The sequence below is a fragment of the Zeugodacus cucurbitae genome, chromosome 6 (genome assembly GCF_028554725.1).
Source record: "Zeugodacus cucurbitae isolate PBARC_wt_2022May chromosome 6, idZeuCucr1.2, whole genome shotgun sequence".
Classification (NCBI taxonomy): domain Eukaryota; kingdom Metazoa; phylum Arthropoda; class Insecta; order Diptera; family Tephritidae; genus Zeugodacus; species Zeugodacus cucurbitae.
The window spans coordinates 64,138,103-64,152,723 of NC_071671.1; the positions used below are offsets into that span (position 1 = coordinate 64,138,103).

The window sequence follows — 14,621 nt, forward strand, 5'->3', positions numbered from 1 at the left end:
TAACTTCGATATAGAGAGACTTCGAATTATAGAAATTTTCATTAAAACTTACAATTTTTCTAAGAACTATAAAATGTAGATTTATATACATTTTTATTTATTTACTTCCCGATACCCGAAGAGGCACACGATTACCTTTGGTGTCTGATTGATGGATGCTAAATATGCCGCCTTTTTGGAAGAAATCAAGTTTTTTAGGAATAGATGGATACAATTACAGTACTTTCGGAAGAAGAAACATCAGTTGGAATGACTAAATGGTCATGTGGGAAGTGTGATGGGAATAGCCATTTACTACTATTGTACATATGTACGGATTGCAAAAAAAAATACGTATTCCAAGTAAGTAGAGGCTACGTTCGGGTGCAACCGAATATTTTATACTCTCGCAATTTATTGATGTAATTTTATAAAGGTAACACAATTCAACACATATATTAGGCATAAAGTAAAATAGAATAAGGAAAATCATCATATATAACATAAGCGAGCTGTGGTTATTCCTGAACCGATTTTACTCATTGTAGGGCTACAAATCTAGGAAAAGTTATGACCCGATTTTAAGATATCTTAAACTTCCTTGGCACCCTGAGGAGGTTGCTTTCGAAAATGGGCAAAATCGAACCATTACCACGCCCACAAAATGACGCAAACCAAAAACCTATATATCGAACATTATGTGAGCAAAATACTCTTACAGCAACTTTGTTGCGTTAGTATAATAAAGCAATACTGGCGTGTTCCTTTAGCAAGATAACGGTATATCTAATTTGTAATTTTATGCCACGGAGCTCAGGGTTTCTTTTGTGCGCACAAGAGCTCTATCAGGCAAAAGCTTTCAACAGTTACCCATCGAAATAAAATAGTTTAAAGAAATATAATGAAGGAGTTTTGGACGCTTTGGCATTAGTTGAAGACAAACCGTTAGAAAGCTCAAAATAGTAATTCTAAGTAAACTGTGTACATAGTTCGGGCGTATATTGCATAATGTCTCTAACCAAATTAAAACAGCGCAACATATTGTGAATGTATAAAAATAGTGTATAGTGTTTCATTCTTCACTCTGATAATTGCGCATCGCATATGGTGATCGCCTTACTGAGTTCCAGGCTTGGATTTTGGTCTGGCCAAACAGGATGAACAATAAATTTCCAAAGAAGTACATGCCGCCGGTAATGTAAAAGACGATACGCCACTGATGTACATTTTTCTATAAAGAGGAAGAAGTGAGGTAATGAATAATGATTTTAGATTGGGGATTTATTAGAATTTTTATAAGAATACGAACCTCGTCTGTGATGATGAAACCCACCGTTAGAGTTGCTAAAAAGTTTATAATACCCGTTAAAAAATTCGCTATGCCCAAGAGGATACCAGCAAAATTGGGTGATAAATCAATATGATTGGTAAGAAACCCCAAATTGCAGGCGGCACTCATACCAACAGCAATAATAAGCAATGCCAGTGCCAATTCACTCTGATCGGAGCGCATATAACCGAGTAATATGATCGGCACTACGGGCACCCATAAACCGATAGTGTTGAGCAACTTACGACTGGTATTGACGCTCGTATAGCCACGTTTATTTAGAAAATTCGCTAAACCACAAACTACAAATGTCAAGAATATACAAGACAGATAAGGTGCGGAAGACATAAGTGTATTGCTCTTAATATCCTGTCCCAGTATGCCTTTCATGTACAAAGGTATTCCTGTCATTATTATAATAAATCCCCAACAGGTGGTGCACTGTGCCACCAATAGCACCCAGAAAGGCAGCGATGTGAGTATCTTCAACCAAGGTGTTTTTGTGGGAGCATGCTCTTGCTCAAGCTCCCGTTTAGCTGATGTTACCAGTGTGGCTTCAATGAATATACGCTCCTCTTCACTCATCCATTTACACTCGCTGGGTGCGTTTGCGCCAACCAAGTACCAACTCAAACCCCAAATTAAGCTGAATAAGCCGGAGAAATAAAATATACCTGGCCAACCCAAGGGGGATATGGCAATCCAACTGTTGACCAACATGCTCACTAAGGTACCAAAGTACACGCCAGTGTAGCAAAACGTACAAAGTGTGCCGCGTTCCTCGACTGGTGCCCATTTCGAGAGCAACGTATGTATCGATGGGTATGTGCTACCCTGTGTGAGACCTTGACAAAAACGTAGCGCACAAAACAACATCCAGTCGCCCAAACACACGCTCAACGGTGTGAGTAAAGCCAAAATTGCACTCAAAGTTACACTGCAGAGAAGTGTTATTTTACCACCAAATCGGTGCGCCAACTGGCTGCCCGGTATTTGTGTTATGCAATAGCCCCAAAAGAAACTGCTGAGGAGGTAAGATTTGGTCTCTTCAGACCATTGGTATTCCTTCGGTAAAGAGTTACAATTGTGGCAAGTTATTATGTTTCTAATTTTTTATTGTTTTCTCACCTCAAAGTCGGGATTTGTCGAATTCCTATCCATCATTGCTACTATTGCTACGGAGAGATTTACTCTCTGTATGTACGCAGCGGACAGTCCCAGGAATATTAGAATACACTGTACATGTCGAGCGCCGAAGAGCGGTGCTACAGTTAAAGGATATATTTAGTAAAGCAAGTTTAAAAAAAAAGTTAGCTTCTTGCTATTTATTTCTTAATACAAACATTTATATTCATTATCACCTATCTCTGTATTTTCCATTTTTATCGAGTTGTTGGCACACCGTTAGAAAAGAAATGAAACTACACGAAGCACTTAAAATTGTGTTGACTGATCGAGATGTGGAAAACATCTAATAGTATAAGCTTTTTTTTTTAAGTTGTGTACCTTCTGCTAATTTCATTGCCTTTCTATCTAACTTCTGTAGGAACGATTTTACAATTTGTCATATAATAATAATTTAATGAAATGAGAGTACTAAACGAATTCTTTGGTATACTTTTGTTTATGATATGATTGCAGATAATTAAGAAAGTATATTTTAAGACACCCATAATAGTCACACAATTATGTTTTATATTAACAGTTCTTAAACAAACGTCTTCCATAACTTTGAATTTTTCATATTTAGCTATGTTTCGAATAACTTCTTCTTCAGTTAACACTTCGTTTATCTAGGTTCCACCATAAACTCAAACAACGACGACAGACACGAAATCAATTGGAGGATCACTCTTGCCAAAAGGTGCTATCACGGACACTGTAGGCAATGGAAAAGCAGAGTCCTCTCTCGCAAAACCAAAGTAACGCTCTCTAAGTCACTCAACATACCCGTTCTGATGTATGGCGCGGAAGCATGGACCGATAAAGAAGAGACCTCCTTAGGATCGTCCTCCGAATGATTTATGGCCCGCTACGCGTAGACGACTGCGGGATTCGTTGGAATGACGAGCTGTATGAGCTCTTCGGCGATTTAGATATAGTGCGGCGCATAAAAATACAGCGGTTGAAATTAGTTGAGTTACTACTCCTGATATGTAAATTTTTTTTCAATATACATTCGGACCTACCGTATCCTCTAATAAACTAAAGTACTACTGATGTTTATCTTTAGCGAAATAACACTTTATCTATTTACAATTACAACATCTATTACTATTTACAACATATAACGAGAATTTACAAATACTGCCCATATTATATAAGTAAAATATGGGAAAAATTCAGACTTTATCATTCTTAATTTTGATGATCGCGAACAGAATGTGGTGGCGCTCGTTCCACTGAGTTCCAGGCTTGGATTTTCGTCTCACCAAACAAGATGAACACTAAATTGCCAATGAAATACATGCCACTGGCGATGTATATAGTGCTGAACAGCTTACGATTGGCATTGACATTCGTGTAGCTACGCTTAATCAGAAAATTGGCTAAAAGGCAAAATACAAATGTCAATAACATATTGGCCAAATAAGGTGCGGAAGACATGAGTGCATTGCTCTCGATATCCTGTCCCAGTACGCTTTTCATATACGCAGGTATTTCCATTTGTATTGTCACAAAACCCCAATTGAAAGAGCACTGTGCCACCAATAGCACGCAAAAAGGCACAGATGTGAATATCTTTAACCAAGGTGTTTTTGTGGGAGCATGCTCATGCTCATGATTTGGTGGTAGCCGATGTTACCAGTGTGGCTTCAATGAACATACGCTCCTCTTCACTCATCCATTTGCACTCGCTGGCGCCTATCAAGTACCAAATCAAACCCCAAATAATGCTGAGTAAGCCGGAGAAATAAAATATACCCGGCCAACCCAAAGAAAATATGGCAATCCAACCACTAACCAACATAATCACTGAGCTACCAAAAGGCACACCAGCGTAACAAAAATTACCAATTGAACCGCGCTCCTTAGATGGCGCCCATGTCGAGAGTAGCGTACATATTGATGGATAGATGGTGCCCTGTATAAGACCTTGACACACTCGTAGCGCACAGAGCAGCTTCCAGTCGCCCAAACACACGCTCAGCGGTGTGAGTAAAGCCAAAATTGTACTCAAAGTTACACTGCAGAGAAGTGTTATTTTACCACCAAATCTATGCGCCAACTGACTGCCCGGTATTTGTGTAACGAAATAACCCCAATAAAAACTGCTCAGCAGGTAAGATTTTGTCTGCTCTGACCATTCGTATTCCTGCGGAGATTCTGTTATTTTCTCACTTCAAAATCGAGGTTTGTCGAATTCTTATCCGTCATTGCCACGATCGCCACCAAGAGATTTACACGCTGTATTACTGCAACAGACAGTCCCAGAAATATCAGAGTACACTGTACATGGCGAGCGCCGTAAAGCGGAGCTAAAATTTATAGAAATGTTTTTTAGGAAAGAATTTTGATTTTCAATATTGACTTAAATGCATAACACGATTTCTTTGAATGCATCGATATTTTTCTTTTGGACTTCTTTGCTTTAATGAATAGAGATTTTTATTAAATAATTTTTCTCTCGAAAGTTCTAAATTTTTTTACAAAAAAGTAAGCTTTATGCTATTTACTTTTACAAACCTTTATGTTCACTATCTCTTATACGATTATTTTCCATTTTTTATCGAGTAGTTAATACAATGTGAGAAAAGAACTGAAGCTTCACAAAGCACTAATTATTGAACTGACACGGTCACTGTAAGAAAACAAGTTGACTGATCGAGATGTGGAAAACATCTAGCGGTGTAATTTTTTTGAAGTTAATATATAGCATAACGGTGTTGTTAGTGTTAGGGTGGTTCAAAGATCACTTCAAGTCGATTTCTCTATTGTACACTTTTATATTACTAAGAAAATGGTTAGTTATTCGTTCTTCCTAAAAACAAACTTCAAGTTCTAATAGAAGTTTGTAAAATTATAATGAACTTTTATTCTGGTATTCCTCATAAGTACACCTTTAATTTTCGCTAATTTAAATTCTTTCGAACAACTTCAACTGACATGTTCATATGCAAATATGAGTTTATGTGTCTACAGTTCCTACAGTTAGTTCTTAAAATTTACCAGATAATAATCAGATAATAATGCAAATACTGTACGTTCCATAAATTACTCAAGAATACTAAATGAACTTGTTGGTTTATTATTGTATATGATATGATTGCAGATAATTAAGAAAATATACTTTCTACGTATAGCATTAAGACACTTTTAATGGTTGTAGATAGTGCAGATGTGCATTAACCGTTAACGGCAATTACTTATGACTTATAATCTCATCTTTATCAACGATGTGTTTATAAAAAAAATCAAATGATCACTTTATGCGGTTATTGTCTGTTCAGCTTCTTTTAATCTACATTGTTTAGTTTTATGCCGTCTCCGAAGGCTAGATAATCAATCAATACATACGAAAATTTTTATAACGGCTGATCTAAGTAGAGATACTTTTTTCAATGGCCTTTCGTAGCTGAGGGTGTACACCGTGGGGAGAACATAATCATCTATCGTTAACGCGCCATGATAGCCGACTATTTGATGCCTGAAATTGAAGTTCGTGATCTCGACGACATTTTATTTCAGTAAGACGGCGCCACTTCCCACATATCGCATCAATCAATAGACTTCACATTTTGGGCCGATCGACTGACCACCAAGATCGTGTGATCCCACAACATTAGACTTTTTCCTGTTGGGATTTATAAAGTCTACGCGGATAATTGACAATCCTTAGATAACATTACACATTCGTGAACACATTAAAAAATTTACACTGTGCAATATGTTGTGAGAATATAAAAATACTCTAAATTTAATAGAATTTACAATAAATGCATCATTTCGAATAAAAAACTAAGCAGGAATTTTCACACTTTCTCATTTTCCCCTTTGATGGTTTCGAATCGTATATGATCGCGTTCGTCCCATCTTGGCTTGGGATAGTTCCAGGCTTGGATTTTCGTTTGGCCAAACAAGATGAACAATAAATTGCCGATGAAATACATGCCACTGGCGATGTAGAACACGATACGCCACTGGTGTACATTTTTCTGTAGTTAAAGCAGTTAGTAGTAGTTACAATAGTATAACATCTATTAAAATATACGAACCGCATCTGTGACGATGAAGCCCACCGTTAATGGTGCCAATAAGCTCATTACATTTGCCGCACAATTAGCTACGCCCATAAGGATACCAGCAAAATTGGGTGATAGATCAATATGATTGGTGAGGAAACCCAAAGAACCGGCCGTATTCACACCAACAGCAATAATAAGCAACGCTAGTGCCAACTCACTCTGATCAGCGCGCATATAACCTAGTAATATGATCGGCACTACAGGCACCCAGAAACCGATTGTGTTGAATAGCTTACGACTGGTATTGACGCTCGTGTAGCCACGCTTGATAAGAAAATCGGCTAAGACACAAAATACAAATGTCAAGAGCACATTAGCCAGGTAAGGTGTTGCAGACATAAGTGCATTGCTCTTGATATCCTGTCCCAATATGCTCTTCATATACGACGGTATTTGCGTTAGCATTGTCCAAAAGCCCCAAGCGTAAGTGCTCTGCGCCACCAAAAGTACTCAGAAAGGCACAGATGTGAGTATCTTCAACCAAGGTGTTTTTGTGGGCGTTTTCTCATGTTCCGGTTTCACCGATGTCACCAGCGCCGCTTCGATAAACAAACGTTCCTCCGCACTCATCCATTTACAATCGCTGGGTGCGCTTGCGCCCACCAAATACCAGACTAAGCCCCAAATTATGCTGTACAAGCCGGAGAAATAAAATATACCAGGCCAACCGAATGAAGAGGAGGCGATCCAACCGCTAACCAACATGATCAATATGCTACCAAAAGGCACACCAGTGTAGCAAAAGGTGCCAAGAGAGCCACGCTCCTCGGCAGGTACCCATTTCGAGAGCAACGTATGTATCGCTGAAAAGGTGCTAGCCTGTATGAGACCTTGACACAAACGTAACGCACAGAGCAGTTGCCAGTCACCCAAACGCACACTCAGCGGTGTGAGTAAAGCCAAGAGGCCACTCAGTGCTACACTGCTGAGGAGCATTATTTTACCACCAAATTTGTGCGCCAACTGACTACCTGGTATTTGTGTTACAAAATAACCCCAAAAGAAACTGCTGAGTAGGTAAGATTTTGTTTTCTCGGACCATTCGTATTCCTGGGGAAAAAAGTTACAATAACGGGAAGTTATTTTATTTAAATTTTGTTGTTGTTTTTTCACCTCAAAATCGGGGTTTGTCGAATTTTTATCCATCATTGCCACTATCGCTACCGAGAGATTTACACGCTGCGTAATCGCAGCAGACAGCCCCAGAAATATGAGAATACACTGTACATGACGAGCGCCAAAGAGCGGTGCTAAAATTCAAAGAAAATATTTTTATAACTAAATAATTTTTTTCTTTCGATTTTTGATTTTCAAATATTCAATCATTGAATATGTATAATATGATTTCTTTTATTAATTATGTATTTTTTATATATTATATATCGTGAGTCTCATTACTTCTATGATAAAACTTTATTATTTTTTTCGGGTAAATATATGTATTTATGAAATATTTTTACAAACCTTTATATTTTGTATTATCTATCACCTTATTTTCCATTTTATATTCAATTCTTATTACACCAATGTAAGAGCACTGAGCTAAAACTTCACAAAGCACTAATAATTGGATTAATACTGTCACCGTAAGAAAACAAGTTGACTGTTCGAGGTGTGAGAAACATCTAACAATGTAAGATATTTTCAGAGCCAGCTAAGAACGGATTCTAGTAGTAGAGTTAGGGTAGTTCATCAAAATAAAAAAATTGTCATTTTATTTTAATAAAGATGTACATTAAATATTTTTTAAAATTCTGTTGACACATTTATTATTTGCTTTTATGAGACAATTTTAAAATTAATTAATATTTGGGATTAAAACCTAATAAAAATTCGATTGTATTAAAGCTTTTTCTTTGTTGCAGCTTTCAATTAATCATTGCATTATTGAACAATCAAAATTAATTTTTTTCACTGTGTTTTTATATATTTTTTTCATTTACAAGTGCTCTTCAATTTTTATAAATCTATGAAGTTACGAACAACCCACTTCACATCCAACTATATACATAGCTTATACAGGAACTCTTAGTATTTACAGTTTGCCATATCATTATTTATTCATTTATAGGCAAATACTTTGTGTTTCATAACAGACGCAAGAGTGCTTTAAGAATGCAGGGATTTTCTATTATTTATGACGCCTTGCTTGTGAGATAATATTTTATCATATCTACATGCGTGCTTACCAGTGTTTTTACGTGAGGATTTCACACCTAATATCTTAATAAGGGGCGTGACTGATGAGCCCTATTATTTTAATATCATACTTATCCCATACGTATACTGTTAAGACACCCTCAAAGGTTGTAGATATGACCGTATGTTGATAGGGATTAATACAATTAACTGCAAAGAAGTTCGATCTTCTGAAGATGGCGCTAATTTTAGCTATAATACCGCTAGAATCATACGTGATGACCTCAGAAAGCAATTTAAAAATAAATTACAACAAAAACAAAAAGGGGACGGATTTACATACATTATCCACTTCAACAACGTAGTTAAAAATTTCATCTCGGAAATGAAATGAATAATCTGTAAAATCAATTTACCATTTCACAATTTTGCAAATTATGCTCTCGTCCATTTAAAATTTTTCGACAAATATATGAAAAAGGGAAAAATTATACACCTTTCTGTGGCTAATACTATAGAATATCGAACTTATTGAATTTTTCAAGAATTATTAGCTTTCTAATATATGTATATGGTGGACCCTATAAAAATGTTTCGCTAACCGATATCGATGCTTCATTCTTCAATTCTACAATGATTTACTTGTATATCCTTACTGAAGACTTGATATGAAAGAATGCATACTCTGAATGAATATAAATATAAATATAATAGATTTCCGGTTGCTCCAAACAACTTCTATTACTTTTGCTCTTGCTTAGCCGTGTTTCAAACCCATGACGAATAAGTAGTTACGTACCATTTCTGCTATAACGTTCGCAATTTGATATTAATACAATCGTTGTTTCAAACCACGCCTAATTTAGTCAATTAACAAATTGCCTACTCAGCCAAACTTCTTAATTGACTCCATTAAGAGGTTGTCTGAAACGCCAATAAGATATTTTTTTTTACATCGAGCTTTCACTATTTTCCCACAGTGATTTAGGCTAATTCATTTCCGTGCAAAATATTAACACTTCCTACCGCAATAAATGCAAATAGAATTGCTAGTAATTAGCAGAATTACTCCGTAATAAATTTACATCGACATCTACTTCATAAATCAAGCACATAAATCACTCTGCTGATTTCAAAATATTTTTCACTAATCACGCTGTAATTAATGCAAGTAATTAAAGAAGGTCAAAAGACTAATGACAAAACAAAAATAAATTTATATATATTTTTAATACTCTTTGAGATTTGTAGCTTAACACAATATTTCATAACTTTCTAAAAGCTATGAGAGTCAACTTAGTCAAGACTTATAACACTACAATTAACTAATGACATCAGCACTTTACAGTGCATAAATCCAGCAAATATTTCGCAAAATATTATACTAGAAATATATAATAAATACGTAATACTTGGCTTAGTATACTGCTTTCTCCACAAAGTAAAAGGCAGCGGTTATACTGAATATAAGGCCATTGATTAGCGTTTTTCTAAAATTACAAAAACACCACATGTTCGAAATATATATGTATATAGTATATATAAAGTATTGCTTACCGAATCCGTGACGATGAAGCCCACCAGTAAGGGTGCTACCACGCCCATGTAGTTCGCCACACAATTAGCCACACCCATTAGTATGCCAGCAAAGTTTGGCGACAAATCAATGTGATTGGTCAAGAAGCCCAAATAAGCAGCCGAATTTACACCGATCAATATGACAAGTGAGCCAACGGCCAAATTACTTTGGTCTTCGCGCAGATAACCCAGGAATATGAGTGGCAATACCGGTTCCCAGAAACCGATGGTATTGAAAAGTTTACGACTTGTGCGTATGTTTATGTAATTGTGTTTGATAAGGAAGTCATTTAGGCCGCAGAAAACGAAAGTTAAGAACATATTAACGAGATACGGTAGCGCCGACATGAGTGCATTGCTTTTGATATCTTGTTTTAGTATACTCTTCATGTACGAGGGGATTTGTTTGAGCATCGTCCAAAAGCCCCAAGCGAAGGCGCTTTGTGCAATTAGAATGACTAAGAAGGGCACCGCTGTGATTATCTAAACTCAAGGCGTCTTTGTTGGCACACGTTCCTCTTCTGGTTTAGTAGACGTCACCAATGACGACTCAATGTATAATTTCTGATCCATTTGAAGTCAGCAGGTGTGCTAGCGCCCACAAAGTACCATACAACAACCCATAGCAAACTTACTAAACCGGAAATATAGAAAATACCTGGCCAACCCAGTGACGATCAGGCTATCGCACCGCTGACGGCCTTTATTACGACGCCGACGATGGTGCCAATTTATGCAGTCCATAAGTGTAATATCATATTTAATGTTCAGCTCAATACGAATTAGAGAAACTTATTGAGAATTCTACATCGATAGAAACATTTTAAATTGTGTATTATGCTCTGGTCGAAAAGTTCGATAAATAACATAGCGGGGATCAGTTTATGCGGTTGGTATATGTGCTACATGCTTTAGTCTACGATGACTGTAGTTGTATGTCATTTCTGAAGACTTAATACAAAGGAAAGACTTAATACAAAGCAGCATCATAATTTTACTACCCTAAATATGAGCCAACTGATCATCAGGTAGTATTTGTACCAGGAGAGGCCATATAGAAGATGCCACTTTGTTAGTTTCGGTGACTCCTATATATGATATGATCGTTCTTGTCCGAGATATTTATATCAAATTCAAACATACTAGCATTATCTTAGTGGTGTGGAAAGAAATATATAAAAAACGCTTTTCAAAATATTATATCCAGAAGTATAGACGATATAAACTCAGCGAAGAGAACGAAATTTAATTTATGTTTATGCGGAAAATTCAATCGGAGGGGCGGAAATCATTATATTAAGTATATTATGGTTAGGCTAAACCGGTTTCAATACTATAGAATTCATATTGTGGCCGTTTTATTAAGATAACTAGCCATTCGACCAACATGTTCGATGTAACGTCCCCTGAAACAATGAGAATTTCTATGGTTATTCGTGGATCGATTACACCTAGTTTTGCCACCAAGTTATAATATATGAAATATTATACGTTCACAAAATTTTGCTAAGATATTTTACATATTGATCAAGATTTGAAAATCTTTATATAATATTTGATTTCTAGATATCATTAATCTTTTTACTCTGACGCAATATTTTGCGTAAGTATAAAAATACTTTAAATTAAATACAATTGACAATAAATAAATCGTTACGAAGAAAAAATAAACACGAATTTTCACATTTCCTCATTTTCCATTTTGATTGCTTCGAATTGTATATGGTCGCGTTCTTCCCATCTTGGCTTGGGATAGTTCCAGGCTTGGATTTTCGTTTGGCCAAACAATATGAACAATAAATTGCCAATAAAGTACATGCCACTGGCGATGTAGAACACGATACGCCACTGGTGTACATTTTTCTGTAATTTAAGCAGTTAATAGTAGTTATAGTAGTATTAAAATATACGAACCGCATCTGTGACGATGAAGCCCACCGTTAGTGGTGCCAATAAGCTCATTACATTTGCCGCACAATTAGCTACGCCCATTAGGATACCAGCAAAATTGGGTGATAGATCAATATGATTGGTGAGGAAACCCAAATTTGCGCTTGTATTCACACCAACAGCAATAATAAGCCACGCTAGTGCCAACTCACTCTGATCAGCGCGCATATAACCGAGTAGTATGATCGGCACTACGGGCACCCAGAAACCGATGGTGTTGAACAGCTTACGACTGGTATTGACGCTCGTGTAGCCACGCTTGATCAGAAAATCGGCTAAAACACAAAATACAAATGTCAAGAGCACATTAGCCAGGTAAGGTGTTGCAGACATAAGTGCATTGCTCTTGATATCCCGTCCAAGTACGCCCTTCATGTACGAGGGTATTTCCGTTAGCATTGTCCAAAAACCCCAAGCGTAGTTGCTCTGCGCCACCAAAATTACCCAGAAAGGCACAGATGTGAGTATCTTCAACCAAGGTGTTTTTGTGGGCGTATTCTCATGTTCCGGTTTCGCCGATGTCACCAGCGCCGCTTCAATAAATAAACGTTCCTCCTCACACATCCATTTACAATCGCTGGGTGCGCTTGCGCCAACCAAATACCAGACCAACCCCCAAATTATGCTGTATAAACCGGAGAAATAAAATATACCCGGCCAACCGAATGAAGAGGATGCGATCCAACCGCTAACCAACATGATCAATATGCTACCAAATGGCAAACCAGTGTAGCAAAAAGTGCCAAGAGAGCCACGCTCTTCGGCTGGTATCCATTTTGAGAGCAACGTATGTATCGCTGAAAAGGTGCTAGCCTGTATGAGACCTTGACACACTCGTAGCGCACAGAGCAGTTGCCAGTCACCCAAACGCACGCTCAGCGGTGTGAGTAAAGCCAGGAGTCCGGTCAGTGCTACACTACAAAGGAGAATTATTTTACCACCAAATTTGTGCGCCAACTGACTACCCGGTATTTGTGTTACGAAATAACCCCAAAAGAAACTGCTGAGTAGGTAAGATTTTGTTTTCTCAGACCATTGGTATTCCTTCGGAAAAAAGTTAAAAATTTGGCAAGTTATTAAATTTTTGTTTTGTTTTTGTTGTTTTCTCACCTCAAAATCGGAGTTTGTGGAATTCTTATCCATCATTGCCACTATTGCAACCGATAGGTTTACTCGTTGCGTCATCGCAGCAGACAGTCCCAAAAATATAAGAATACACTGTACATGACGAGCGCCGAAGAGCGGTGCTAAAATTCAGGGAAATATTTTTAAATAACTAAACGTTTTTTTCTTTCGATTTTTTATTTTCAAATAATCAATCACTAATAATTTTTAATATAATTTCTTGTATTATTATAAATATCTATTTTTTTATATATGTATATTTATGATCAAATTTTATTTTATTTTTTTCGAGTAAATATATGTATTTATGAAATATATTTACAAACCTTTAGATTTTGCATTATCTATCACATTAGTTTCCATTCTATATAAAATTTTTGATACACCGTTGTAAGACCACTGAGCTAAAACTTCAAAAAGCACTAATAATTGGATTAACCTTGTCACAGTAAGAAAACAAGTTGACTGTTCGAGGTCTGAGAAACATCTAACAGTATAAGACATTTTCAAAGCGCTTGTTAAGTACGATTTCTTGTAGTAGAGTTAGGGTAGTTCATAAAAATTAAAATTATCATTTTATTAAAAAAAATCACATTAAATATTTTTTAAACTTCTATTGACATATTTATTATTTACTTTAATTAGACAATTTTAAAATTAATTAGTATTTGGGATTAAAACCTAATAAAAATTTGATGTTATATCTAAGGAGTTTTGATTACAATTTTTTATTAAAGCTTTCAATTAATTATTGGATTATTGAACAATCGAATTTTTTTTTTTATTTTACTGTGTTCTTAAGTGTATATATATATATATATATATATATTTCTTTTAAATTTATAAGTGCTCTTCAATTCTTATAAATCGATGTAATTACGAACAACCCACTTTGTTTGTTATGGATGTTTGTGATTATGGATTAATACGAAGAAAGCGAAAATATGCGCGATAGCCCGAAATATTTATGTGTGAATCATACGTAGTGACCTCATAAAAATAGCGACCTGATATTATAACTAACACAGAAAGGTCAGCGCATTGACATACCTTATCGACTAATGAAACTTTTAAAGCTCTGTTCAACAACGAAGCTAAAAATTCTATCCCGGAAGTAAATCCATTTTACGGATTACCATTTCCAAATTTTGCAGATTTAGCTCATATCTAATTATATGTTTTCAACAGTTCTGGGCATAATATCGAACTAATTTGATTTCACAAGAATTATTAGCTTTCTAAGATATGTGGTGGAAAAATTTCGCATCGACCTT

At 36.1% G+C, this 14,621-nt stretch overlaps 4 protein-coding genes across 6 annotated transcripts; all 4 read right to left on the bottom strand.

Moving 5' to 3' along the window:
• Window positions 1–957: 957 nt before the first annotated feature.
• LOC114803643 (sialin-like) lies at window positions 958–5,169 on the bottom strand. 3 transcript variants are annotated; one of them, XM_054233459.1, is made up of 5 exons: window positions 4,997–5,151; window positions 2,671–4,788; window positions 2,438–2,574; window positions 1,289–2,374; window positions 958–1,210 (listed from the first exon to the last, which is right to left on the bottom strand). In XM_054233459.1, exons 2-5 carry the CDS (start codon window positions 2,687–2,689, stop codon window positions 1,052–1,054), a joined length of 1,401 nt encoding a protein of 466 aa, XP_054089434.1. In that variant the 5' UTR covers window positions 2,690–4,788; window positions 4,997–5,151; the 3' UTR covers window positions 958–1,051. The 3 variants fall into 3 exon arrangements, with proteins under 3 accessions (XP_054089434.1, XP_054089432.1, XP_054089433.1); XM_054233457.1 differs by having other exon boundaries at window positions 2,653–4,788; window positions 4,997–5,149; XM_054233458.1 differs by lacking the exon at window positions 2,671–4,788 and having other exon boundaries at window positions 4,997–5,169.
• A 1,029-nt stretch (window positions 5,170–6,198) lies between these two features.
• LOC105209351 (putative inorganic phosphate cotransporter) lies at window positions 6,199–8,191 on the bottom strand. Its single transcript, XM_054233456.1, is given in 4 exon segments — window positions 6,199–6,465; window positions 6,526–7,605; window positions 7,669–7,805; window positions 8,020–8,191. Coding segments are annotated over 4 exon segments (1,437 nt in total). The 5' UTR covers window positions 8,057–8,191; the 3' UTR covers window positions 6,199–6,282.
• A 1,861-nt stretch (window positions 8,192–10,052) lies between these two features.
• Window positions 10,053–10,686, bottom strand: LOC128922458 (putative inorganic phosphate cotransporter). Its single transcript, XM_054232936.1, has 2 exons — window positions 10,252–10,686; window positions 10,053–10,184 (listed from the first exon to the last, which is right to left on the bottom strand). The coding sequence occupies exons 1-2, from the start codon at window positions 10,684–10,686 to the stop codon at window positions 10,074–10,076; spliced, it is 546 nt and encodes a 181-aa protein (XP_054088911.1). The 3' UTR covers window positions 10,053–10,073.
• Window positions 10,252–14,537, bottom strand: LOC105209350 (putative inorganic phosphate cotransporter). Its single transcript, XM_011179720.3, has 4 exons — window positions 13,674–14,537; window positions 13,333–13,469; window positions 12,187–13,266; window positions 10,252–12,135 (listed from the first exon to the last, which is right to left on the bottom strand). The coding sequence occupies exons 1-4, from the start codon at window positions 13,849–13,851 to the stop codon at window positions 11,953–11,955; spliced, it is 1,578 nt and encodes a 525-aa protein (XP_011178022.1). The 5' UTR covers window positions 13,852–14,537; the 3' UTR covers window positions 10,252–11,952.
• Between the last annotated feature and the right edge of the window lie 84 nt (window positions 14,538–14,621).